Source organism: Salarias fasciatus, chromosome 12 (genome assembly GCF_902148845.1).
Source record: "Salarias fasciatus chromosome 12, fSalaFa1.1, whole genome shotgun sequence".
Classification (NCBI taxonomy): domain Eukaryota; kingdom Metazoa; phylum Chordata; class Actinopteri; order Blenniiformes; family Blenniidae; genus Salarias; species Salarias fasciatus.
The window spans coordinates 31,491,109-31,517,422 of record NC_043756.1 but is presented as its reverse complement, the minus strand read 5'-3'; the positions used below and the strand labels follow the sequence as shown (position 1 = coordinate 31,517,422).

Genomic DNA, 26,314 nt, shown 5'->3' with positions numbered 1-26,314 from the left:
GTTGTCTTTCTGTCAGCGTTTTCTCGGCCTGTTCTCCGGCTGCAGCGGCTGTTTTTGCGCGGTTGTTCGTCACTCGTTGGTTCTGTTGTTCAGTACAGTCTCTCGCTGCGCTGCTGGAACGTTTGTCCTGTGGGTTTTGGAGCGGCGCCCTCCTGTGGCTGCTTCCTGAACTCCTGGACCGGGTTCTGGTTCGGTTCTGGTTTGGTTCTGGTTCGGTTCTGTCTGAAGACGTCTGTCTCCCTGCAGAGGTCCTCGTCTCCTCGGTCCATGTCCCCGCCGGCGTCCCCAGAGGTGAGATTCCAGGACCTCAGTGTCTGTCCCACTCCGGGTTCTAAGACCTTCAGCAGGCCTGCTGTGGGTCCTGGTTCTGCAGGTTCTGACCTCTGACCCCTGTCTGCCTCCAGAACCTGTCCAAGGAGACCCGGGAGTGGCTGGAGTACCGGTCCCCTGGAGGTTCCTCCCCGGGTTCCACCATCCAGACCAGCAGAACCCACAGCTCGCACACGCCCAGCGCAGCGCCGTCCACACCGCACACACCCACCGGGGCCCCGCCCCCAGCCCCGCCCCCAGCCCCGCCTCCACCCGCCAAGAGCAGCCTGCAGCACTTCCACCGGCCAGGTACCGTCCCACCGTCCACCGGGTCAGGAGCCGGGTCACCTGACAGGAACCAGAACCGGGTCACCTGACAGGAACCAGAACCGGATCACCTGACAGGAACCAGAACTGGATCACCTGACAGGAACCGGGTCACCTGACAGGAACCGGGTCACCTGACAGGAACTGGGTCACCTGACACCAGAAGCTGAGTAGAAACTTCAAATCTTTCATTTTTAACCTCAAACCTGTTTTTTCTCACAGAAAACGGCTCAAACATCTACAGGAAGCCTCCGATCTACAAACAAGGTGAGACGCTCCAACAGCTGGTCCAGGTCCAGGTCCAGGTCCAGGTCCAGGTCCAGGTGTGTCAGGTCCAGGTGTGTCAGGTCCAGGTGTGTCAGGTCCAGGTCCAGGTCCAGGTGTGTCAGGTCCAGGTGTTTCAGGTCCAGGTGTGTCAGGTCCAGGTCCAGGTGTTTCAGGTCCAGGTGTGTCAGGTCCAGGTCCAGGTCCAGGTCCAGGTGTGTCAGGTCCAGGTGTTTCAGGTCCAGGTGTTTCAGGTCCAGGTGTGTCAGGTCCAGGTCCAGGTGTTTCAGGTCCAGGTGTGTCAGGTCCAGGTGTTTCAGGTCCAGGTCCAGGTCCAGGTCCAGGTGTGTCAGGTCCAGGTGTGTCAGGTCCAGGTCCAGGTCCAGGTCCAGGTGTGTCAGGTCCAGGTGTGTCAGGTCCAGGTGTTTCAGGTCCAGGTCCAGGTCCAGGTCCAGGTGTGTCAGGTCCAGGTGTGTCAGGTCCAGGTCCAGGTCCAGGTCCAGGTGTGTCAGGTCCAGGTGTGTCAGGTCCAGGTGTGTCAGGTCCAGGTGTTTCAGGTCCAGGTGTGTCAGGTCCAGGTGTTCCAGGTGTTTGAAATGATTTTAATGGTTAAAATAATTCCAGCTTGTGTCGATGATTTGATGAAGCCGTTACCATGTCCCTCTGTGTGTGTGTGTGTGTGTGTGTGTGTGTGTGTGTGTGTGTGTGTGTGTGTGTAGACGTTGCCCCGGTTCCTCAGGGGAGGCACATGGAGGACCTCATCATCGAGTCCTCTAAGTTCCCGGCCGCTCAGCCTCCGGACCCGAACCAGCCGTCCAAGATCGAGACGGAGTTCTGGCCCTGCCCCCCCTCCCTGGCTGTGGTTGGTACGGCCCGCCGCCCCGCGCTCCCCGGGACGCGCCGGCGCCGCGCTGACCGGCTCTGTGTGTGTGTGTGTGTGTGTGTGTGTGTGTGTGTGTGTGTGCAGAGAAGGAGATGAGGAGGAAGGAGCCCCAGGACGCAGCGGAGGAGCAGGAGGAGGAGGACGAGCTGTGGGGGCTGCAGAGACAGCAGCTCAGCCAGGTGAGCTCCCAGCATGCACCGGGGCACCGGGGCCCAGCCGCCGCCGCCGCACTGACGTCTCGTGTGTCTCAGATCCAGTCCAACCTGGGACGGATCATCCTGCAGGAGGAGTTGGGGAAATCCGCGGCTCCCCTGCGGAGGAAGACCCGGTCCCTGCCGGACCGCGGCCTGAACGCCGGTACGGACCCCTGCCGCCGCGTCTCGGTTCTGCTGCGCCTGTCTGACGTGTGACGGTTACCCTGTGTGACGGTCTGCAGACCATCACCTGCTCAGAGGGCGGGGCCTCTGGGAGGGGGAGGGTCAGGAGAGGTGGTGTTCTGGTCCTGGTCCTGGTCCTGGTCCTAGTCCTGGTCCTGGTCCTGCTCCTAGTCCTGGCCCTGGTCCCGGTCCCAGTCCAGGTTCTCCTGGACTTGGTAGTTTTAGAGTTGACAGTCACCATAACAACAGTCCAGCTCAGTGTTCTGTCTATATGAGTGTCCTCGTTGCCATGGAAACGCACATGGAGCCTGAGACGCAGCAGGAACCGACCCTGGTTCTCACCTCCAGACCTGAAGAGCGTCAGTCTGCAGGCGTGAGGTTCTCCGGCACTGCAGTGACCTCTAGTGGTCAGAAGAGCTGCAGTACCGCCTCTGGCCACAGCCACCGACATGCAGGAGCCACGAGGACCCAGGGGGGCGCTGTTTCCCCCGGACGTTCCACCTGCTCACTGTGTGTGTGTGTGTGTGTGTGTGTGTGTGTGTGTGTGTGTGTGTGTGTGTGTGGTCTGCAGGCTCCGCCCCCTCCAGGTCGGTGTATTTCCCAGCATCCTCCAGGAGCGGCCTGTCCAGAGTGAGTGTGGAGGAGAACCCTGGCGTTCTGCGGGAGAACAGCTGTTTCTGTCAGTCAGTAAAGTGATGCTTTGTTTGCAGCTGCAGTCGGCGGAGTTCAACCCGGCGGAGAACCGTTCCGCAGGTGAGAACCCGGTCCTCCTCACACTGCGTCAGGGCGTGTTCCGTCCGCCGGGCGCCTGGCTAAAGTCCGGTTCTCCATCTCTCCACAGAACTTCAGGTACCCTCAGCTTCAGTCTGCAGAACACCCAACGTTCTCCCCTCAGGGGGGCGCTAGACCCTGGAGAACATCTCAAGAACCTCACAATCCCTCCAGATGTGAGGAGGAGAACAGAGCAGCTACAGATGTTCTCCAGGTGTGAGGAGGAGAACGGAGGAGCTACAGATGTTCTCCAGGTGTGAGGAGGAGAACAGAGCAGCTACAGATGTTCTCCAGGTGTGAGGAGGAGAACGGCTCCTCCTCATTCAGGATTTGGTTTTGAAAAATGTGTTGTTTGTGTTTTGAACTGAATTCTGTCGGAGGAGGGTTGTTACGAGTTCTCACGAGCTCTTGAGGGTTCTTGAGGGTTCTTGAGGGCAGATGTCCCGAACGTCTGTTGTTCTTGTGTTGGTCAGAACGGAGACTCCAGGATGGACCGAGGGAACTCCCTCCCCAGCATGCTGGAGCAGAAGGTAGAACCTCCGCCGCTGGAACCTGGGAAGGTTCCGCTGTTTCTGACGTCTGCTGTCCTGCAGGTCTACCCCTACGACGTCCTGGTGGTGACTCACAGAGGACGCAGGAAGCTGCCTCCCGGCGTGGACAGAACCCGGCTGGAGGTAGAACCTCCCGTCCTTCATCCGCACCGCAGCGTTCTGAACACCATCTCTGTTTCCATGGAAACGGCAGAAACACTGAAAGCCGTGGAACCCTTGTATGGTTCCACTGGTCGGTTTGTTTCAGCGATGAAACCAGAGAACGTTAGCAGCGGAGAACATGGAGAACAAAACCGGAGAACAGTGACCAGCAGCAGAGGTTCTCCGTTTCCATGGTGACAGAGAGACTTTTCAGTGACGACAGCTTTGGAAACGAAAACACTGAAAGTTTGGTTTCACTTGATAATGGGTATTTACCCCCCCCCCCCCACCCCGCCCCCCCCCCCCGCCCCCCAGCACCACCTCTCTCAGGACGAGTTCTTCAGCGTCTTCGGGATGTCCATGGAGGACTTCGACCGTCTGTCTCTCTGGAAGAGAAACGACCTGAAGAAGAAAGTCTGTCTCTTCTGACGTCCCACAATCCTCGGCTCTTCAGCGGAACACAAGCCGCCACCCCCGCCCGGCGCCCCTCCCCCGTCCCACCGCATCTGCGAAGGAAGTGGTTCACAGTCCTGCTGCAGACGTTAGGTCACCGGTTCGAGCGCCGGACATCACTCGAGCACAAACCTCCAGAACCCCAGAACCCCAGAACCTCCAGAACATCCAGAACATCCAGAACCCCAGAACCTCCAGAACATCCAGAACCCCCAGAGACCTGTCAGCCGGCGGGACGCCGCTCACGCCGCGTTCCCAGACACCCACGCGGCAAAAAGCTCAGCTCAAGACTTCCAGAACTTTTACGAAGCGTCTTCAGCCGACGTGGAACCAACATTCCTGCGGAGCCGACCGTTCACGCCTCCAAACGGGCCGTTCCGATTGGCCCGGCCAGCGATGATGTCACAGTCTGACCGCAGCTCTTCTCGTGAAGAGTGAAAATCTAAACTTTATGAGGGTTTGTTTGTAAAAGGTGCCGAAGACGTTCTCCTGCCTGAACTCCACGTTCTGCTCATCTGAAACTCACCTTTGTATCGATGGACCAAAGCATTCAGGGACAGGATCCGCTGAGGGACAGGGTCCGCTGAGGGACAGGATCCGCTGAGGGACAGGATCCGCTGAGGGACAGGGTCCACTGAGGGACAGGATCCGCTGAGGCTACGGGCAAATCCTGATCTCTGAACTCAGTTCCAGCTTTTCTAACTTCATGGTAAAATGTTCCCATTCGGCCGCAGAACAGTGAGAACCAAGCAGAACCTGGTTCCATCCACAAGAAAACAGCCAGACTGGGAAAGAGGAACCGGCAGAGTCTGAAACCGGCCCAAACCAGTCCAGACCAGGTGAAAACCAGTCTGAACCAGTCCAAACCAGGCAAAATACAGTCCTAACCAACCCAAAGAGGCTAAAACCAGCCCAAACCAGTCCAAACCAACACAAACCAGTCCAGACCAGTCTGAGCCAGTCCAAACCAGGCTAAAACCAGTCCAGACAAGGTGAAAACCAGCTCAAACCAACCAAAACCAGGCTAAAACCAGCCCAAATCATGTGAAACCAGTCTGAACCAGTCCAAACAAGGCTAAAATCAGTCCAGACCACTTGAAAACCAGTCTGAACCAATCTAAATCAGGCTGAAGCCAGCTCAAACCAGTCCAAAGTACGTGAAAACCAGCCCAAACCAGTCCAAACCAGGCTAAAACCAGGATAAAACCAGCCCAAACCAGTTTAGACCAGCTCAAACCAGGCCAAACCAACCCGAACCAGGCTAAAACCAACCCGAACCAGTCCAAACCAACATAAATCAGCCCACACCAGGTGAAAACCAGTCCGAACCAACCAAAATCAGGATCAAAACAGCTCAAACCAGTTCGAAACCAGTCTTAACCAGTCCCAACCAGCTCAAGCCAGTCTAAACTACCGTAGTTCAAACCAAGACAAACCAGTCCAAATCCAGCCAAAACAACAAAAACCAGTCCAAAACCAGTCTCAACGAGCCCAAACCATGACAAACCAGGGTAAAACCAGTCCAAAACCAGTCCAAACCAGGCTAAAATCAGTCCTGGCCAGGTTAAAACCGTTCCAAAAGCAGTAGACACCACTTCAAAAGTAGTCCAAGTCAGGCTGAACCAACCCAAACCAGGATCAAACCAGTCCACAATCATTACAAGTCAGGCTGAACCAGTCCAAGCCGGCTATAGAAGGCCAAAGCCCGACTGGAGTCTGAACACCAGCACCGAACTCGACCAGAACCATGAAGCCAGACTGAACCGCCAGATGTTAGCTGGAGGAGGACCAGGACCAGGAGTGTGTGGACGGATCGCTCTGGTCTGGTCCTGGTCCGGGACGATTCCAACACTTTCAGAGGATCTTCAGTCTCTATCGAATGTATTTGCTTTCGATCCAGAATGTTTGTGCAGATTCTTCGATGCCAAATGAAGCCGACAGCTCCGACCCGCCGGGACGACGCCGGGACCGTGGTGGAGCAGCCAAACCCCCTCAGAGCCGCACAACTCAGACCAGAACCAGAACCGTCACGGACTGGACTCCTTCTGAGGGGCTGAGGACCCTCGCGGACCAATCCTCAGACCCCCCTGGAACCTCTGCCAAATGGCCTTGGACCCCAGGTCCCGGACCCCAGGTTCTGGACCCCAGGTCCCGGACCCCAGGTTCTGGACCCCAGGTCCTGGGAACCACAACACAAAGCCACACCTTTATTGAGTCTGAGCATCTTTCTGTGTGAACATTTTTATTCTCTGAATGTTCCTTTAAACCCAAGTGTGGCCACACACACACACACACACACACACACACACACACACACACACACACACACACACACACACACACCTCTCCCTTCACCTGTATCACTTTATTATACGGCCTTGTTGACACGGCAACGCTTCGAAAACAATGTCCGTTTCCATGGAAATGGCAGAAAGTTTCCCAGAAGATTCTGGACTGGGACCAGGTCCAGGCCTAAGTCCAGATCCAGGACCAGGACCAGGACCAGAGCTTCATTTTTCCCGTTTCCATGGAGACGGAAGCAGCACATTTTCAGAAGTTTCCACTCTGGAACCATTTTCAAGTAGATGGTTTTCAGTGACCGAAACCCAAAAGGATAATTCTGCTTTGTGGTGCAAACTGAGGCCGAGGGCCCGAGACCAGGACGGAGGAGGAGGAACACCGGTCACTTCATGTTAACTCTGTGAGGACCGGCCGGCGCCTCGCTCTGATTGGTCGGTGAGGTGAGGACCGGCCAGCGCCTCGCTCTGATTGGTCGGTGAGGTGAGGACCGGCCAGCGCCTCGCTCTGATTGGTCGGTGAGGTGAGGACCGGCCGGCGCCTCGCTCTGATTGGTCGGTGAGGTGAGGACCGGCCGGCGCCTCGCTCTGATTGGTCGGTGAGGTGAGGACAGGCCGGCGCCTCGCTCTGATTGGTCGGTGAGGTGAGGACCGGCCGGCGCCTCGCTCTGATTGGTCGGTGAGGTGAGGACCGGCCGGCGCCTCGCTCTGATTGGTCGGTGAGGTGAGGACCGGCCGGCGCCTCGCTCTGATTGGTCGGTGAGGTGAGGACCGGCCGGCGCCTCGCTCTGATTGGTCGGTGAGGTGAGGACCGGCCGGCGCCTCGCTCTGATTGGTCGGTGAGGTGAGGACAGGCCGGCGCCTCGCTCTGATTGGTCGGTGAGGTGAGGACAGGCCGGCGCCTCGCTCTGATTGGTTTGCTGTGAGCGATGTTGCGATGACACACGGATTGTTGCGTGTTCTTGCGTTTGTAGACTTTGCGGTGTCGGGTTGGTTTGTTTCGTCTCTTTCACTCGCAGGACGGCTTCAGTCGGGAGACTCTGAGCCTCCAGCAGCCGTTTGTAAATAAACCAGTCGCCGTTTTTCTCGTGGTAGAAGCAGAAACACTGAATGTACCAAACCTTTTGGGTTTCCCTGGTAGTTTTCAGCTTGACAGAAAATGCACAAAGGTCACCTGGGGTCAGAGGTCAGTCGGAGTCAGGGGTCAGAGGTGAGGGTCCGTGTGAAGCCGTCCTGCTGCTGTACATACTGAACCACTGAATGATGAATATCTTGCTGTTTTCATGTGTGGATGCTGTAACAGATGAACGGCGACGCCAGAGACGAGCCGGGAGTCACAATAAAGAGTGTTTCTATTCCTCCACTGTCTCTGCTTCACTGAAGGTCACTGAAGGTCACTGAGGGCCACTGAGGGCCACTGAAGGTCACTGAAGGTCACTGAAGGTCACTGAGGGTCACTGAAGGTCACTGAAGGTCACTGAAGGTCACTGAGGGTCACTGAGGGTCACTGAAGGTCACTGAAGGTCACTGAAGGACACTGAGGGTCACTGAAGGTCACTGAAGGTCACTGAGGGTCACTGAGGGTCACTGAAGGTCACTGAAGGACACTGAGGGTCACTGAAGGTCACTGAGGGCCACTGAAGGTCACTGAGGGTCACTGAAGGACACTGAGGGTCACTGAAGGTCACTGAAGGTCACTGAGGGTCACTGAGGGTCACTGAAGGTCACTGAAGGACACTGAGGGTCACTGAAGGTCACTGAGGGCCACTGAAGGTCACTGAGGGTCACTGAAGGTCACTGAGGGTCACTACAGATGATGAGATGTCACAACAGGTCCCTACACACCACCATAGGTCACTACAGGTCACCACACAACACCAGGGAGCTACAGGTCATGAAAGATCATGGCAGATTATTCAAGGTCATTAGAGGTCATTCCAGGTCACTAAAGGTCACTAAAGGTCACTAAAGGTCACTCCAGGTGAGCATCAGAGCAGTGCAGTAACGCCACACCGGCACAGAGACCTGAGGAGTGATGCCATGGACCACACAGCCAGCTAGCAGCTAGCCAGTTAGCCATCTAGCTGCTAGCCGGCTAGCTCAGCTGCACTCGACGCTCAAACCAACATGACTGCAGCCACGTACCGCTGACTCCGCCCAGAATCCACCCAGACTCCGCCCACTCCAAGAACATCACTGAGCTGAAGCAGAACGTCCGCCGGCTGCTGGAGGAACGCAGGGCAGAGTCCAGGGCAGTGGCCCATGAGCAATCCCCGGTCACAGCGTCTTTCTCGGCCGCCGGCGCCCCGCCGCCCCGGTGCCCCGGCGCCCCGGCGGCGGGCCCCGCCGCCCCGCCGCCCCGGCGCCCCGCCGCCCCGGGTTCCCTCCTGCTCCACACCCGACCACCAGCTCAAGGCAGAGGCTGCGGTCCGGGGAAACCAAAACCTAACATCACCGCGGTTCCGCCTCCACCCTCCGTCTGGAACCACTTCCTGGTTCTGAGCAGCATGAAGACGAGATTGAACTCCAGGTTCCGGCGTCCTGCTCGGCTCACATCCAGAACTTCATCCAGAACTTCGGCCTCTTCTGGAACCGGTCGGTTAAAGCTCACTGAAACCTGGTTAAAGGAGGAACAGTCTCTCAGTTTACATGAAGCCACATGTTCTGGATCAGGTTCCTGGAGAACCGGGCCGAGGCGGTGGACCAGGGTCCCTTTAGAACTCCGATCTCCTCATCAGTCCAGAACCAGAACCAAGAGGAGAACCTCTGAAAGTCTCACTCTAAACCTGGTCTCTCTGTCCCCTCACCCCAACCTCCTCTGAGCCTGGTTCTGCTGGTTCTGCTCTGAGCCTGGTTCTGCTGGTTCTCCTCTGAGCCTGGTTCTGCTGGTTCTCCTCTGAGCCTGGTTCTGCAGGGTTCTCCTCTGAGCCTGGTTCTGCAGGGTTCTCCTCTGACCTGGTTCTGCAGGGTTCTCCTCTGACCTGGTTCTGCAGGGTTCTCCTCTGAGCCTGGTTCTGCAGGGTTCTCCTCTGACCTGGTTCTGCAGGGTTCTCCTCTGACCTGGTTCTGCAGGGTTCTCCTCTGAGCCTGGTTCTAAATCAGCCCTCGGCTATAATCTGACATGTTTACATTCATGTTTTTATGTATGTTCATTAACATGCACTGTCCCAGTCAAATAAATCAATAAAAGTTAAAAAGTTAAAAAGATCCAGGAACCCGTCTGTCCTAGTAACAAATAAAACAGGAAGTGGAGCAGGAGACTGTGTGTCAAAATAAAACAGGAAGTGGAGCAGGAGTGTGTCTGCAGTGTCAACATAGTGAGAAATGAGTGAACAAGAGTCGGCGACGTAAAAATCTTCTTTAATATCAGCCAGAGAACAAAAGCAGAAACGTTATTTCCAGAAACAGATATTAAAAAGAGTAAATAACTGAATAATAAAATGTAACCAGCTGTACGCAAACACACACACACACACACACACACACACACACACACACACACACACACACACACACACACACACACACACACACTCAGTTGAAGTCACTGTTAAACAGTTTCCAGACAGATCAGTCAGAATAAATTTTATAAATTATATCTGATGGGTGTGTGTGTGTGTGTGCGTGTGTGTGTGTGAGCATGTGTGTGTGTGTGTGGGTGTGTGTGTGTGTGTGTGTGTGTGTGTGTGTGTGTGTGCTGATAGTTCAGGATGATTGTCAGCAGTGATTAAAAGATGCTGTTAGTTTTTTACTAACGTTGTTTTTATTTCCTTGTAGTTTGTTTTCAGTCAGATTTCAATCTGGAGTCATGTGAGCACCACCAGCAGCACAGCCTCTGCTGTTACCATGGCAACACGCCCCCGTTACCATGGTAACCGCAGATCGACAAACACCTCTGTTACCACGGTAACTCATAATATAAAACCAAAACAGAGAAAACCAGAACTTGTGCTGTTTAAGATGAAGCCTCGAGGCTCTGGACCTGTTTCCCCGGAGAGGAGCTCAGCCGACCACTCCACTGCACCTCAGCGTCAGGCGGCAGCTTTGGTCTCCCATTCCTGTCAAACACACACAGGTTTCAGACACACTGAATGAGTTCAGGTTGAGACTCTGATGGTCTGGGGGTCTGTGGTGGTCTGTGGTGGTCTGTGGGGGTCTGGGGGGGTCTGGTGGTCTGTGGGGGTCTGGGGGGGTCTGTGGGGGTCTGGGGGGGTCTGGTGGTCTGTGGAGGTCTGGGGGGGTCTGGTGGTCTGTGGGGGTCTGGGGGGGTCTGGTGGTCTGTGGGGGTCTGGGGGGGTCTGTGGGGGTCTGTGGGGGTCTGGGGTGGTCTGGGGATCTGTGGGGGTCTGTGGGGGTCTGTGGGGGTCTGTGGGGGTCTGTGGGGGTCTGTGGGGGTCTGTGGGGGTCTGTGGGGGTCTGTGGGGATCTGTGGGGATCTGTGGGGGTCTGGGGGGGTCTGGGGGGGTCTGGGGGGTCTGGGGGGGTCTGGGGTGGTCTGGGGGTTTTTGGTGGTCTGTGGGGGTCTGGGGGGGTCTGTGGGGGTCTGGGGGGTCTGGGGGGTCTGGGGGGGTCTGGGGTGGTCTGGGGGTTTTTGGTGGTCTGTGGGGGTCTGGGGGGGTCTGTGGGGGTCTGGGGGGTCTGGGGGGTCTGGGGGGGTCTGGGGTGGTCTGGGGGTTTTTGGTGGTCTGTGGGGGTCTGGGGGGGTCTGTGGGGGTCTGGGGGGGTCTGGGGGGGTCTGGGGGGGTCTGTGGGGGTCTGGGGTGGTCTGGGGGTTTTTGGTGGTCTGTGGTGGTCTGTGGGGGTCTGTGGGGGTCTGTGGGGGTCTGGGGGGGTCTGGGGGGGGTCTGGGGGGTCTGGGGGGTTCACCTTCCTCCTCTGGAAAACCTTTCCGTGCTCGATGAAGACGGCAGACGGAGCTCGTCTCAGAGAGTTTTTGGCCGAGGCCGTCCGACGCAGGAGAGGGTTCAGGAACCCGGTCTGGACCGGGGACAGGGGACCGTGAGAGACCGGAACACCAACAACAACCAACAGCAGCCCCGGTTCTTAATGCTGATTGGATGGGCAGGTGGGCGGGGCTTCTCACCTGAGCGCGCTCAGTGCAGACGGCCAGCGACTGCCTGAAGGTGCGTTTGTTTTGTCGACCTGCGGTTGCCAGGTTGGTCTCGGAGCCGGCGCGGAGCGGAACCGTCCGCCTGCCGGTCAGGTCCAGCTTCTGGACGAGTCGCTGCGACTCGGACGACTTGCTGCCTGCGACACGGAGACACTCCTTCAGGTGTCCGTCCGGCTGCCTTCTGCTGGCCTGTGTGTCACGCTGTTGTGTTCTGTTGCTGTGTTGTGTTGTGTTGTGTTGTTGTGTTGTGTTGCTGTGTTGTTGTGTTGTTGTGTGGACTCACTGCTGCGTCTGAGGACGGTGTTGCTGTAGGTCACCAGGTCTCTGGACGACACCGAGCTGCGGTGGAGCGAATCCTGAGAGGCGTCCAGCTGGGAAGAACACCGTCACAACACCGTCACGTCACGTCAAAGAAGAACAACACCGTCATGTCAGGGCAAAACAACACCGTCACATCAGGGAAGAACACTGTCACAACACCGTCACGTCACGTCAAAGAAGAACAACACCGTCATGTCAGGGAAGAACACCGTCACAACACCGACACGTCACGTCAAAGAAGAACAACACCGTCACCTCAGGGCAAAACAACACCGTCACGTCAGAGAAGAACACCGTCACAACAGGGTGTGATTCAGAAGAAACGCTGAGTCTCCCTGGACTGAGTTCACCGACTGTGGGCGGCGGAACAAAGTAACTTTACTTGAGTACTGAACTACAGTATGACCTCGTCACGTGGACAGAGGAGGAGCTCTGATTGGCTGATTGACGCAAAACTCCTAAAATAAAATAAACAGGTGACTGATGTCAGGGTGTCCAGAGTCCGTCCTGGTGGCGCAGCTCTGCACGTTCTCCAGGTTCTCCAGGTTCTCCCTGCTTCACCACAGCTGACTGCAGTGAGGCTCGTTCTCTGCTGGACTGGGCCCTGAAGCTTCATGAGACTCAGGTGTGTTGAAGCAGGGAGAACATGGAGAACGTGGAGAACGTGGAGGACGTGGAGGACGTGGAGGACGTGGAGGACGTGGAGAACGTGGAGGACGTGGAGAACATGGAGAACGTGGAGAACGTGGAGAACGTGGAGAATGTGGAGGACGTGGAGAACGTGGAGGACGTGGAGAACGTGGAGAACGTGGAGAACGTGGAGGACGTGGAGGACGTGGAGAACGTGGAGGACGTGGAGAACATGGAGAACATGGAGAACGTGGAGGACGTGGAGAATGTGGAGAACGTGGAGAACACACAGCGCTGAGTTTGGACACTCCGGCTTTACGTGGAAATCAGAGTGTGGCCAAACTGGTGACAGAGACCAGAACCTGTTGTGGAACCGCAGCTTTATGTTTATCGACACTCTGAGCATCGTCGCCCCCTGCTGGAATTTCCCCGGAACGGCAGGTTTTCTGCTGCGGGGTCCGCCGAGGAGCCGTGGAGGTGAGAGAGGCGGTTTGAGTCAACAGGTCAGCTGACATTAGATAGCGAACACGCCGAGTTAATTCAGTCCCTGACCAGGTTTCCCGGGTCGTGAGGAAGTAACGTCACGCTCCTCGCCTCAGCGTTTCGGCTCGGCGTCCGGTCCGGCGTCGTCACGGCGACAGCAGAGGCCGAAATGAACCTTCAGTGTTGTAAAGGTATGTTTGGTTGTGAATAAATGAAAAAAAAAAGTTTTCAGATGAGAAAGACAATAGTTACTCCATTACTTTAACTTCAGCCACAGTGTGACCCAGCAGCTTCACTTGTATCCGAGTAATTTTTGGCCAGGAGTATCAGTACTTTCACTGAGTAGTTTGTCTGAGCTTCAAGTTTCAGAGAAGCGTTCCGGCCGCGCTGCGTTCAGGGCCGGCATGGAAAACCGCCCGCTCTTCCACTCCCTCAGCAGGAGGCGTTCAGGGACTCGAACATGGTGCCGCTTGCTTTCACGTGATTCGGTACTCGGTGGTACCGACGGAATTCAGTCAGCACTGACGAAAGTACCGAGTTCGTGTGGTCGTATTGTTCACAATTCAAATACCACAGCTGATCCTGGAGCAGAGAATCCTGCTTGTGTGCAACAGACCTCAGTAGAAGAACCAGTCTGAACCAGTCTGAACCAGCCTGAACCAGCCTGAACCAGTCTGAACCAGTCTGAACCAGCCTGAACCAGTCTGAACCAGCCTGAACCAGCCTGAACCAGCCTGAACCAGTCTGAACCAGTCTGAACCAGCCTGAACCAGTCTGAACCAGCCTGAACCAGCCTGAACCAGTCTGAACCAGTTGAGGAACCAGCCTGAACCAGTCTGAACCAGTTGAGGAACCAGCCTGAACCAGTCTGAACCAGCCTGTACCAGCCTGAACCAGTCTGAACCAGTCTGAACCAGCCTGAACCAGTTGAGGAACCAGCCTGAACCAGTCTGAAACAGTCTGAACCAGCCGGAACCAGCCTGAACCAGCCTGAACCAGCCTGAACCAGCGTGAACCAGTCTGAACCAGTTGAGGAACCAGCCTGAACCAGTCTGAACCAGTTGAAGAACCAGCCTGAACCAGCCTGAACCAGTCTGAACCAGTTGAGAAACCAGCCTGAACCAGCCGGAACCAGTCTGAACCAGTCTGAACCAGCCTGAACCAGTCTGAACCAGCCTGAACTAGTCTGAACCAGCCTGAACCAGTCTGAACCAGTTGAGGAACCAGCCTGAACCAGCCGGAACCAGCCTGAACCAGTCTGAACGAGGATTAACCAGTCTGAACCAGCCTGAACCAGTTGAGGAACCGGCCTGACCCGGCTGCGGGTCTACCCACCAGGTTCTCCAGCAGGGGGCAGTTGGAGTAGAGGGGCTGCAGGGTTCCCCCGGTGCTCAGGTGGAAGGGATCGTCCATGTAAGGGTTGCAGGTGGGAAACCTACGGTTCCGCAGGCCGCTGAGGACGCAGAGACAGGGGTGAGCAGCAGGGGGCGCCGTGGCCAGCAGAGTGACGGCAGCGGTGATTCAGAACCTTCAGTCTGTCGGCTCTGCGCTCTGAAGGGTGGAGGCGGGGCTTACCTGAGAGCTCCGCCTGTGAGCGCGGCGTTCTGGTCTCCATGGCTACGGTGGGCGGCGGCGCCGTCCCGCAGCAGCTTCATCCAGCGCCGCTTCTCCTCCGAGCCGCCGACCTGCGGGTGAGGAGGCGGGTTCCGTGAGGATCGGTGCAGGTTCTGCCGCGGCCCGGCGGGGCGGCGCCTCACCTCCAGAACCGCCAGCCGGTCTCCGAGCGCGCTCAGTGTGATCCGCAGGGAGCGCGGCGCGTCGGGCCCGTCCGCCACCTCGCAGCCCTGCAGCCGCACCGTGTACTGAGGAGAACCTTCCCCGGGTCCCGGTCCGGCTCCGCCCCCGGGTCCGGCTCCGCCCCCGGCTCCGCCCCCGCAAACATGTTGAGGACGCCGTCCTCCACCTGGCAACGCAGACTCTGCCACTGGCAGTTCATCAGGACGTTCAGGAAGCCTGAGGAACACACACACACACACACACACACACACACACACACACACACACACACACAGAACCGCACAGAGCCGTCACTATACCCCTACCGGGACGTGGAACATCGGAGGAGGGCAGTGAGTCCACATCGTGGGTCTCTAGAACCAGATCTCTTCATAAGTGAAGGTCTGTTTTGTGGGGGACTCAGAACCCCCCGGTCCCGGTTTGTGGGGGACTCAGAACCCCCCGGTCCCGGTTTGTGGGGGACTCAGAACCCCCCGGTCCCGGTTTGACTCAGAACCTCCCGCCTGCTGGAGTCACGGCTGGACTTGGTTCTGGAGCAGACCGTCCTCTCCCTGGGACCGGAGCAGCAGAACTCCTGCTGGTTGGGGTTCTGCGGCTCAGGGTTTCGGGCCTCGTGGGACCGAGGGGATGAGGGTCTGGAGAGGAACTCCGGAGTCTTATGGAGAACTTCAGTGCTGGCACTGGGACACCTGTGTGACCCTGAAGAGGACGAGTGGGACGGACGTTCTCCCGAGGTGGACCTGAGCACCGAGGGGTTCCTGGACTTGGTTCTGTCACGGCGCTGAGACGGTCCCATTTAACCCAGCTGGTCCGGATCACCGACTGCTGGACTAAAGCCATTCTGGTCTTCTTGGCTCCGGTCGGAGGGACGGACACGCCCCTTTGACGAGACGACCCCAGGTCCTGCTCCTGGTCCTGCTCCTGGTCCTGCTCCTCTCCCTCCCACTGGCCCTGGTCCTGGTCATGAAACTGGTCTTGCTCCTGCTCCCGGTCTTGCTCATGGTTCTGGTCCTTTTCCCGGTCCTGGTCCTGGGCCTGATCTAGATCTTGGTCCTGGTCCTGCTCAAGGTTCTGGTCCTGCTCCTGGTCTTGCTCCTGGTCATGGTTCTGGTACTGGTTCTGGTCTTGCTCCTGGTCCTGGTCATGGTTCTGGTCCTGGTCTTGCTCCTGGTCATGGTTCTGGTCCTGGTCCTGGTCTTGCTCCTGGTCATGGTCATGGTTCTGGTCCTGGTCTTGCTCCTGGTCATGGTCATGGTTCTGGTCCTGGTCCTGCTCCTGGTCTTGCTCCTGGTCATGGTTCTGGTCCTGGTTCTGGTCTTACTCCTGGTCCTGGTTCTGGTCCTGGTCCTGGTCATGGTTCTGGTCCTGGTCCTGGTCTTGCTCCTGGTCATGGTTCTGGTCCTGGTCCTGGTCTTGCTCCTGTGCTCCAGGACTGTTCAGTACAGTAAAGGTTTCCTCCAGAACTTCATGAGTCCCAGTCCAGGTCCAGGTCCTGCTGGTCATGTGATGAGGAGTGATGGAGTGGTGAGGAGCTGACCTCCACCCTCACACACACAGACACACACGCTCACACGCCCAGTCTTGTATTTCTATCCTTGTGGGGACCGTCCATTGACTCCCATTCATGTCTAGCCCCTAACCCTGACCCTTACCCTAACCCTAACCCACACCACAACAAAGCCTAACCCTAAAGAAATGTTTTTGCACTTTTACTTTTTTCAGTAACAACAACATGGTCAAGAAAACACTGTTTCTCCTACTTAGGACCGGAAAAAGGTCCCCACAAGGCACGTCGTTCCACGTTTTGCTATCCTTGTGGGGACATTTGGCCCCAACAAGGATAGAAATACGAGAACGCTCACACACACACGCACGCACACACACACACACACACACACACACACACACACACCCTCACACACACACACGCACACACACACCCCCAGGCAGCAGGCGGGGTTACCTCTGTCGGCGGTGGATCTGCAGGGAGCAGCAGGGTTCTCCTCTTCGGAGTCGGTCAGGACCGTGCTGGACTGCAGAGACACACACTGAGCCGGTCACTGGATCCACCCCGAACCCGACCTCTGACCTCTGGCCTCTGACCTCTGGACTCACCCGGCAGGACAGACGCTGCTCCGACTTACTGAGGGAGGAAAGACTGCGAGTGTCCACCTCCACCCCGACGCTCAGCTCCTCCATCACCTGCACACACACACACACACACACAGTGCAAAGCAGTGACGGAGGGTGTGTGTGTGTGTGTGTGTGTGTGTGTCCGTGCTCTCACCCTCCTCCACTCCTCGGCCTGCTGGGAGCTGCTGTAGCCCAGGACCAGCGCGTCGCCCCCTGCTGGCAGAACCTTCAGCTGGTGCTGGATCTTCTTGCCGTTCTTCTGCTTGTAGAAGATCTGAGAGCCGCGCAGGTTCAGTTCCAGCTGAGGCAGCAGGTCCGGAGCACACTTATAGCACTGAGGAGAGAACCCAGCGTCACGGAGAACAGAGAACCCAGCATCACTGCCCCGAAGAAACCCTCTCCAGAACCACGACCCAGAACCACCAGGGATCTGAAGTCATGGGTCAGCTGGGAAGACGGAACAGTGGAACGACTGGTCTCCTCCTCTGAGTCTGGTTCTACAGGGTTCTCCTCCTCTGAGCCTGGTTCTACAGGGTTCTACAGGGTTCTACAGGGTTCTCCTCCTCTGAGCCTGGTTCTACAGGGTTCTACAGGGTTCTCCTCCTCTGAGTCTGGTTCTACAGGGTTCTACAGGGTTCTCCTCCTCTGAGTCTGGTTCTACAGGGTTCTACAGGGTTCTCCTCCTCTGAGTCTGGTTCTACAGGGTTCTACAGGGTTCTCCTCCTCTGAGTCTGGTTCTACAGGGTTCTCCTCCTCTGAGTCTGGTTCTACAGGGTTCTCCTCCTCTGACTCCGGTTCTACGGTAATGAAGCATTCCTGCATTTTCATTTCAGAAAGTCTTTTCGTCAACATTCAGGAACCATGGAGTTCTGTTGTCTCTCTCTCCCTGTTCTGTCCAGCAGGGGGCAGCAGAACCCAGGTTCCAGACCGACTGGCTCTTCCAGACGAGGTTCTCGGTCTGAAGCTCCTCTGATCCCAGGATCTCTGACTTTATGTCACTGGTTCTGAATCCTGGAGCATGAAGCTGCTGCTGACAGGAGGACAGGGGGACGGGGGACAGGAGGACAGGGGGACAGGGGGACAGGAGGACAGGAGGACAGGAGGGCAGAGGACAGGGGGACAGGGGGACAGGGGGACAGGAGGACAGGAGGACAGAGGAAAGGAGGACAGGAGGACAGAGAGACAGAGGAACAGGAAGACAGGAGGACAGGAGGGCAGAGGACTGGAGGACAGGGGGACAAGGGGACAGGAGGACAGGGGGACAGGAGGAGGACTGGAGGATAGGAGGACAGGGGGACAGGAGGACAGAGGACAGGAGGACAGAGGAAAGGAGGACAGAGGACAGGAGGACAGGAGGACAGGAAGACAGGAGGACAGGAGGGCAGAGGACAGGAGGACAGAGAGACAGGAGGACAGAGGACAGGAGGACAGAGAGACAGGAGGACAGGGGAACAGGAGGACAGAGAGACAGAGGGACAGGAGGACAGGAGGGCAGGGGACAGGAGGACAGAGAGACAGGAGGACAGAGGACAGGAGGACAGAGAGACAGGAGGACAGGGGAACAGGAGGACAGAGAGACAGAGGGACAGGAGGACAGGAGGGCAGGGGACAGGAGGACAGAGGACAGAGAGACAGAGGGACAGGAGGACAGGGGACAGGGGGACAAAGGACAGGAGGACAGAGAGACAGGAGGACAGAGGACAAGAGGACAGGAGGACAGAGGACAGGAGGACAGGGGGACAGGAGGACGGGGGACAGGAGGACAGAGGACAGGAGGAGCGACAGAGAGACAAACGGAGTGTAGAGAAGGAAGAGAGCAAAGGTTCCACCATCCTTCAGAACCGACACTCCAGAACCTGAACAGAGACCAGAGCTGCAGTGATCTGGGACGGGCAACCTGAGGATCCAGGTGTCAAATTACGGAGCAGGGCCTCAGGAGAGACCTGATCCAGAGAGCCATTAGTCCAACAGCCCACAAGACAGGGACCGAGTCCCCAGGCAGAACATGAAGAGGGACTAACGATGAACGCGGTCATGCAGATATGACCTCTGACCCCTGAGAAGACCAGAGGCAGGACAGAAAGTCCCTCAGGTCCCAGACAACCAGATCCCAGCCCCCCCCAGGAACACGTCCAGGCGCCCTGTTTCCATGGAGACGGAGTCGCAGCATTTTCAAAAACTTCCACCCTGCGAGCCGTTTTTGAAAAGTGTTTTCACTTTGACTCTGCGCTCCGTCGTCATGGAAACAGACACGAGAACGCAACAGAGGTTCCGCCGCCCCCCCCCCCGGACAGAGGAGGCAGTGCAGCGGAGAGCCGGCCTCCGATTGGCCGAGAGGCTCACCAGCAGGTCGTGACCCCTGACGATGAACAGCTGCTTGGCCCACTGGCCGAGCCACTTCCTCCTCCACAGGTAGCTGCAGAGGCGCGACGGCTCGGGGGCGGGCCTCAGGCACGGCTGCGACGCGCTCCATTGGACGTAGTGGGCCCTGTCCTTCACCGGCTCCGCCCCCTCGTCCGTGTCCTCGCCGTACGACTCGTAGTGGCTGCTGTCTGACTCCGCCCCCTCTGCCGGGAGGGACGAGGACACGTACGGCTCCGCCTCTTCGTACGTGTCCTCCTCCTCGTCGTGGCGTCTGAGCCCCCCTGGGGGGAGGGGGGGCAGGGCGGGGGCCTGAAACACGACACGGAGAAATGAGTGTGTGTGTGTGTGTGTGTGTGTGTGTGTGTGTGTGTGTGTGTATCCAGCTCGCAGACCAGATGTTAATCAGCCATCAGTGACCACTTCCTCCCTCCACCGAGCTCTCAGCCAATAGGGCGACAGATCATGTGGAGATGGCTTCCTGTTTAAACACAGGCTTTCCTGTCACTCCCCGACACACACACACACACACACACACACACACACACACTACTATCTCCTCCCAAACCTCAGGAGGATTTAGTCTGTCATTACTGACCCACATCACAGAACACCTCCCCCCCCCCCTCCTCCTCCTCCTCCTCCTCTTCCTCCCCCTCCTCCTCTTCCTCCTCCCCCTCCTCCTCCTCCTCTTCCTCCCCCTCCTCCTCCTCCTCCTCTTCCTCCTCCCCCTCCTCCTCCTCCTCCTCCTCCTCCTCTTCCTCCTCCCCCTCCTCCTCCTCCTCCTCCTCCTCCTCCTCTTCCTCCTCCTCCTCCTCTTCCTCCTCCTCCTCCTCCTCCTTTTCCTCCCCCTCCTCCTCCTTCTCCTCCTCCTCCTCCTCTTCCTTCTCCTCCTCCTCTTCCTCTTCCTCCTCCTCTTCCTCCTCCCCCTCCTCCTCCTCCTCCTCCTCCTCCCCCTCCTCCTCCTCCTCCTCTTCCTCCTCTTCCTCCTCCTCCTCCTCCTCTGAAATGTCCGTCACCATGAGAGCTGATGGTGACTGATGTTACCCACAGGTGATCCCTGTCTGCTTCCAGGTGGAGTTTAAAGCTGTGTGTGTGTGTGTGTGTGTGTGTGTGTGTGTGTGTGTGTGTGTGTTTACACTCACCTCCTCGTCTGAGGCCAGCTCAGAGGATCGCACACCGTCTAGAAAATAAAAACAAACCAATCATTATTGTCATTAATGAGGCTGTTGTTGTTGTTGTTGTTGTTGTTGTTGTTGTTGTTGTTGTTGTTGTTGTTGTTGTTGAAGTGAAGAACAGCTAAACCTGTCCCCGGTGAGTCCGCCAGCTCGTTGCTAGGAGACAACGATGGACAGCTCATGACCATGTACTCAGCATCTTCCACTGAAAACACACACACACACACACACACACACACACACACACACACACACACACACACACACACACACACACACACAGACGTCAGTGTATCACAACCGGTTTTGATGTTGTTGGTACTGCTGTTGTTGTTCTGACTGTTGTTTCTGGAGTAGCTGCTGTTGTTGCTCTGTTGTTACTCGTGATGTTCTTGCTGTTGAAGCTGCGATTGTTGCTGTTGTACGAGTTGTTGTAGCTGTTGTTGTTGCTGTTGTTGTTGTAGTCGTATGAGTTGTTGTTGTAGCTGTTGTTGTTGCTGTAGTCATATGAGTTGTTGTTGTAGTTATTGTGTTGTTGTTGCTGTTGCATGAGTTGTTCTTGTTGTAGCTGTTGCTGCTGTTGTTGTAGTTGTTGTTTTGTTGCTGCTGTTGTTGCCGTTGTAGTTGTTGTTGTTGTATGAGTTGTTGTTGTTGTAGCTGTAGCTGTTGTTGCTGCTGCTGTTGTTGTTGTATGAGTTGTTGTTGTGTTGTTATTGTTGATGTTATTGTTGTTGCTGCTGTGTTGTTGTTGCTGCTGCTGCTGCTGTTTTTGCCATTGTAGCTGTTGTTGTTGTGTTGCTTCTGTTGTTGTTGTTGTATGAGTTGTTGTTGTTGTTGTTGTAGTTGTGTTGTTGCCATTGTAGCTGTTGCTGTTGTTGTTGTTGTGTTGTTATTGTTGTGTTGTTGCTGTTATTGTTGTTGTTATTGTGTTGTTTTTGTTGTTGTTGCGTTGTTGTTGTGTTATTGCTGTGTTGTGTTGCTGTTGTTGTATGAGTTGTTCTTGTAGCTGTTGTTGTTGTTGTTGCTGCTGCTGTTTTTGGCCTTGTAGCTGTTGTTGTTGTGTTGTTTCTGTTGTTGTTGTTGTTGTGTTGTTTCTGTTGTTGTTGTATGAGTTGTTGTTGTTGTTGTGTTGTTGCTTCTGCTGCTGTTGTGTTGCTGTTGTATGAGATGTTGTTGCTGTTGATGCTGCTGCTGTTGTTGTTGTATGAGTTGTTGTTTTGTTGTTACTGATGTGTTGTCATTGCTGTTGTTGTTGTTATTGCTGTGTTGTTGTTGTGTTGCTTTGTTGTTGTGTTGTTGTTGTTGTTGTGTTATTGCTGTGTTGTTGTTGTTATTGCTGTGTTGTTGTGTTGTTGTTGTGTTGCTTTGTTTTTGTTGTTGTGTTGTTGTTGTGTTGCTGTGTTGTTGTTGTGTTGCTGTGTTATTGCTGCTGTGTTGTTGTTGTGTTGTTGTTGTTGCTGCTGTGTTGTCATTGTTGTGTTGTTGTTGTGATGTTGTTGTGTTGCTGTGTTGTTGTTGCTGCTGTGTTGTTGTTGTGTTGTTGTTGTGTTGCTGTGTTGTTGTTGCTGCTGTGTTGTTGTTGTGTTGCTGTGTTGTTGTTGCTGCTGTGTTGTTGTTGTGTTGTTGTGTCATTGTTGTTGTTGTTGCTGTGTTGCTGTTGTTGTGTTGTTGTTGTGTTGTTGTTGCTGTTGTTGTGTTGTTGTTGTTGTGTTGTTGCTGTGTTGTTGTGTTGTTGTTGTTGTGTTGTTGTTGTTGTCGTGTTGTTGTTGCTGTTGTGTTGTGTTGTTGTTGTGTTGTGTTGTTGTTGTTGTGTTGTTGTTGTCGTGTTGTTGTTGCTGTTGTGTTGTTGTTGTTGTGTTGTGTTGTTGTTGGGTTGTTGTTGTTGGGTTGTTGTTGTTGTTGTGTTGTTGTTGTTGTTGTTGTGTTGTTGTTGTTGTTGTTGTTGTTGTGTTGTTGTTGTCGTGTTGTTGTTGCTGTTGTGTTGTTGTTGTGTTGTTGTTGTGTTGTTGCTGTGTTGTTGTTGTGTTGTGTTGTTGTTGTGTTGTTGTTGTGTTGTTGTTGTTGTGTTGTTGTTGTGTTGTTGTGTCATTGTTGTTGTTGTGTTGTTGTTGTCGTGTTGTTGTTGTTGCTGTTGTGTTGTTGTTGTTGTGTTGTTGTTGTGTTGTTGCTGTGTTGTTGTTGTGTTGTTGTGTTGTTGTGTTGTTGTTGTGTTGTTGTTGTGTTGTGTTGTTGTTGGGTTGTTGTTGTTGTGTTGTTGTTGTGTTGTTGTTGTTGTGTTGTTGTGTCATTGTTGTTGTTGTTGTTGCTGTTGTTGTTGTGTTGTTGTCGTGTTGTTGTTGCTGATGTTGTTGTGTTGTTGCTGTGTTGTTGTTGTTGTGTTGTTGTGTTGTTGTGTTGTTGTTGTTGTCACCTGTGCTCTCGGGGCCCTGCAGTCTGGACAGCAGCTCTGAGATGGATTTCTTTTGCGCCTGAGCGATGTAGCTCAGGTTCTCCGAGTCCAGAACCGACAGGAAGGACTGAAGGTCCCAGATCAGCCTGGCCAGAACTGAGGACAGGCAGAACCGGTCAACAGAACCGATGAACAGAACCAGCAAACAGAACCAGCAAACAGAACTGCAGACCGGTAAATAGGTGGACAGAGGTCAACACAGGTCCCAACCAGAGAGGTAAACAGCGATCTGAGAACAAACAGCATCACGACGTCGGATGAGCGCAGCAGAATGTCAGCAGAACGTCAGCAGAACGTCAGGAGAACATTAGCAGAACATCAGCAGAACGTCAGGAGAACATTAGCAGAACATCAGCAGAACGTCAGGAGAACGTCAGCAGAACATCAGCAGAACATCAGCAGAACATTAGCAGAACATCAGCAGAACGTCAGGAGAATGTCAGCAGAACGTCAGCAGAACATCAGCAGAACATTAGCAGAACATCAGCAGAACATCAGCAGAACGTCAGCAGAACATCAGCAGAACATCAGCAGAACGTCAGGAGAACATCAGCAGAACGTCAGCAGAACATCAGCAGAACATTAGCAGAACATCAGCAGAACATCAGCAGAACGTCAGCAGAACGTCAGGAGAACATTAGCAGAACATCAGCAGAACGTCAGGAGAACGTCAGCAGAACATCAGCAGAACATCAGCAGAACATTAGCAGAACATCAGCAGAACGTCAGGAGAATGTCAGCAGAACGTCAGCAGAACATCAGCAGAACATTAGCAGAACATCAGCAGAACATCAGCAGAACATCAGCAGAACGTCAGCAGAACATCAGCAGAACATCAGCAGAACGTCAGGAGAACATCAGCAGAACGTCAGCAGAACATCAGCAGAACATTAGCAGAACGTCAGCAGAACGTCAGCAGAACGTCAGCAGAACATCAGCAGAACATCAGCAGAACATCAGCAGAACATCAGCAGAACGTCAGCAGAACATCAGCAGAACTCAAACAGTTTCAGATCTATAAAATAAATTTAAAACAATCCCGGCGTAACGAGCGATCAGAAATCCTTCGTCCGGAGGAGGAGAGGAGCAGCCCAGAGGATCATGGGAACTCTGGAGGAGTCAGCCGTCCCCCTGGACCACACTGTCCCTTTGGACAGACTGGTCTCAGCCGCTGCTGGCCGTCCGCTCCATCAGGACACGGATCCGGCTGTGGGACAGCCCCTCAGGGTCCAGCGCTCCGGCCGTGTCCCCCCTCACTCCGTTCTGTCTTCCGCAGAGGTCTTTCCTTGTGCGGCTCTGTCCTTCCATTCGGTTCTTCAGATGTAGGACGGACGCCTCAGGAACATTAGAGGACACGAAACAGAACGTCCTCCATCCCCAGAGGACGTCTCCGCTCCAGACGGAAGAACACTGGAACGTCTCAGAGGGACGTCTGAAGAACCCCCCAGCCTGAGCGATGCTATCAAGATGGTCCCGAACAAAGTGAAGACATCGCGGACGTAACGAACGAAATCAGCCTGGGTTAATGGTCCGTCCCCGGGGACGTCTCTGATTGGCTGACGGGGCTCCAGCAGGAACAGGAAGTCATTAGCTGCTGTGGCGAAGCGGCAGTTTACAGACTTTATCTCAGAGCGATGAGTCATGTGTCCCGGCGCCGCGTCTGATCCCTCTGTTTACAGACCGCCGTCCGGCCGTCCCCCCCGTCCCTCCGTACCCCGTCCCTCCGTCCCACCGTCCCTCTGTCCCCCCGTCCCGCCATCCCCCGTCCCTCTGTCCGACCGTCCTGCCATCCCCCCGTCCCCCCATTCCGCCGTCCCTCTGGAGCGTCAACGTTCCACCAGCACGTCCAACAGTCCAAAACCAGTCCAGGACCGGTCCAAAAACACAAAGTTCTGAGTCGATCTGGAACGTCTGAATGAGACTGATTGTGAGTGATGGAGATGCAGTGTGTGTGTGTGTGTGTGTGTGTGTGTGTGTGTGTGTGTGTGTGTGTGTGTGTGTGTGAAGAATGGAGCTGTTGTAACTCTGAAAGCATCAATGAATAAATGAATGATGAAAGAAAGAATGCAGACTGTTTAAACTGCTCATTGAAAAGCAGCAAAACAACTGTGTGTGTGTGTGTGTGTGTGTGTGTGTGTGTGTGTGTGTGTGTGGCCTTCCCATGTCAAGACACACAGATAAGGCGCTAATGTTTAACACCCAGTGTCACCTGAAGTGTACAGTGAAGGTTCTGGACACACACACACACACACACACACACACACACACACACACACACAAGGTTCCATCCTGGAACTTCTCCACTGGAACGAGTCCCTCGGCTCATCTAGAACCACGAACAACCATTTAGAGCCACGGAGAACCCAGGAGAACCTCTTTAAACCGAGCGGAGAGCAGAACTGCAGAAACGCCACACAGCTCGGCCCACACAAAGGTCAGAGGTCAGAGGTCTGTGTTTAACTCCTGTCTGCTGCTTTAAGGCTGCTGACACACACACACACACACACACACACACACACACACACACACACACACACACACACACACACACACACACACAGTTTGGTTTGTTGTTTTCTTCTTTCTTTCATCTCTTTGAACTTTGTGAAACTTTTTAAAAGTGACAATAGAAAAACACTTAAATCCCACCGTTTGAATGTAATCATCACATTAACAGCTGGTTAACAGCTGGTTAACAGCTGGTTAACAGCTGTTAACCAGCTGTTAACCAGCTGATCATCATGTTGACAGCATGCGAGCAGCTAGTTGCCCTCATGTTCTCACCATGGTGAAGTTACAGTCACGACTGCTGACAGTGTTTTATTCATGATTGTGTGTGTGTGTGTGTGTGTGTGTGTGTGTGTGTGTGTGTGTGTGTGTGTGTGTGTGTGTGTGTGTGTGTGTGTTACCTTTCTGCTTGTCCATGTCCGTCCGTCTTCCTGCTGATCTTCACTCTTCTGTCTTCCAGCTGCACCCAGACTTCATCCTCTCCCAGCGAACTGCCCCCCTCCCGAGGGTAGGAAGAACTGCCCCCCTCCCGAGGGTAGGAAGAACTGCCCCCCTCCCGAGGGTAGGAAGAACTGCCCCCCTCCCGAGGGTAGGAAGAACTGCCCCAGCTCCCTGTGAGGGTAGACAACTGCCCCAGCTGAGGGTAGAAAGAAATGCCCCGGCACTAAGTGAGGGTAAGAAGGTGTAGGAGGTCTCTCAGCCCCTCCTCCTGGGGGGGCGGGGCATGGGGGGGGGGGGGGGGGGGGCATCTGAGCCCTGAACATCTCAGCCGGGCAGCTTGTGCTGGGTCTCCCTGCTGGACAGACTCAGCAAGACCAGGACCAAGACCAGGATCAAGACCAGGATCAAGACCAGGATCAAGATTAGAACCAAGACCAGGACCAGGACCAGGACCAGGACCAGGATCAAGACCAGGACCAGGATCAAGATCAGGACCAAGACCAGAACCAGGACTAGGACCAGGATCAAGA

The 26,314-nt window shown here is 55.2% G+C and overlaps 2 protein-coding genes across 7 annotated transcripts in view; one reads left to right on the top strand and one right to left on the bottom strand.

The window, feature by feature from the left end:
• Positions 1-7,736, top strand: part of LOC115398295 (dematin) — a 16,438-nt gene extending 8,702 nt beyond the window's left edge. For 2 of the 3 annotated variants that reach the window (XM_030104985.1, XM_030104984.1), the window contains 12 exons: positions 247-291; positions 405-618; positions 859-903; positions 1,620-1,766; positions 1,868-1,962; positions 2,035-2,140; positions 2,732-2,790; positions 2,871-2,913; positions 3,002-3,009; positions 3,405-3,461; positions 3,525-3,605; positions 3,939-7,736. In XM_030104985.1, coding sequence (XP_029960845.1) covers positions 247-291; positions 405-618; positions 859-903; positions 1,620-1,766; positions 1,868-1,962; positions 2,035-2,140; positions 2,732-2,790; positions 2,871-2,913; positions 3,002-3,009; positions 3,405-3,461; positions 3,525-3,605; positions 3,939-4,052 — 1,014 coding nt within the window. In that variant the 3' untranslated portion in view covers positions 4,053-7,736. The remainder of the gene's footprint in view (positions 1-246; positions 292-404; positions 619-858; positions 904-1,619; positions 1,767-1,867; positions 1,963-2,034; positions 2,141-2,731; positions 2,791-2,870; positions 2,914-3,001; positions 3,010-3,404; positions 3,462-3,524; positions 3,606-3,938) is intronic. The other variant, XR_003932566.1, reaches the window with a different exon arrangement.
• A 6,756-nt stretch (positions 7,737-14,492) lies between these two features.
• On the bottom strand, positions 14,493-26,008 carry LOC115398157 (actin filament-associated protein 1-like 2). 4 transcript variants are annotated; one of them, XM_030104815.1, is made up of 11 exons: positions 25,912-26,007; positions 25,745-25,830; positions 22,797-22,931; positions 20,514-20,591; positions 20,354-20,391; positions 19,191-19,520; positions 17,002-17,181; positions 16,830-16,916; positions 16,678-16,747; positions 14,675-14,930; positions 14,493-14,602 (listed from the first exon to the last, which is right to left on the bottom strand). In XM_030104815.1, exons 2-10 carry the CDS (start codon positions 25,758-25,760, stop codon positions 14,707-14,709), a joined length of 1,158 nt encoding a protein of 385 aa, XP_029960675.1. In that variant the 5' UTR covers positions 25,761-25,830; positions 25,912-26,007; the 3' UTR covers positions 14,493-14,602; positions 14,675-14,706. The 4 variants fall into 4 exon arrangements, with proteins under 4 accessions (XP_029960675.1, XP_029960674.1, XP_029960677.1 ...); XM_030104814.1 differs by lacking the exon at positions 25,912-26,007 and having other exon boundaries at positions 25,745-25,889; XM_030104817.1 differs by lacking the exons at positions 20,514-20,591; positions 22,797-22,931 and having other exon boundaries at positions 25,912-26,008.
• Between the last annotated feature and the right edge of the window lie 306 nt (positions 26,009-26,314).

Bases quoted from the DNA above. Each gene is read 5' to 3' on its own strand.
- LOC115398157 (XM_030104815.1), bottom strand. The intron at 20,392-20,513 runs GTTTAGCTGTTC...TTTATTTTCTAG, and splicing joins GGCGGACTCACCGGGGACAG to ACGGTGTGCGATCCTCTGAG. The intron at 17,182-19,190 runs GTGAGCCTCTCG...TTCTCTCCTCAG, and splicing joins TCAGGGGTCACGACCTGCTG to TGCTATAAGTGTGCTCCGGA.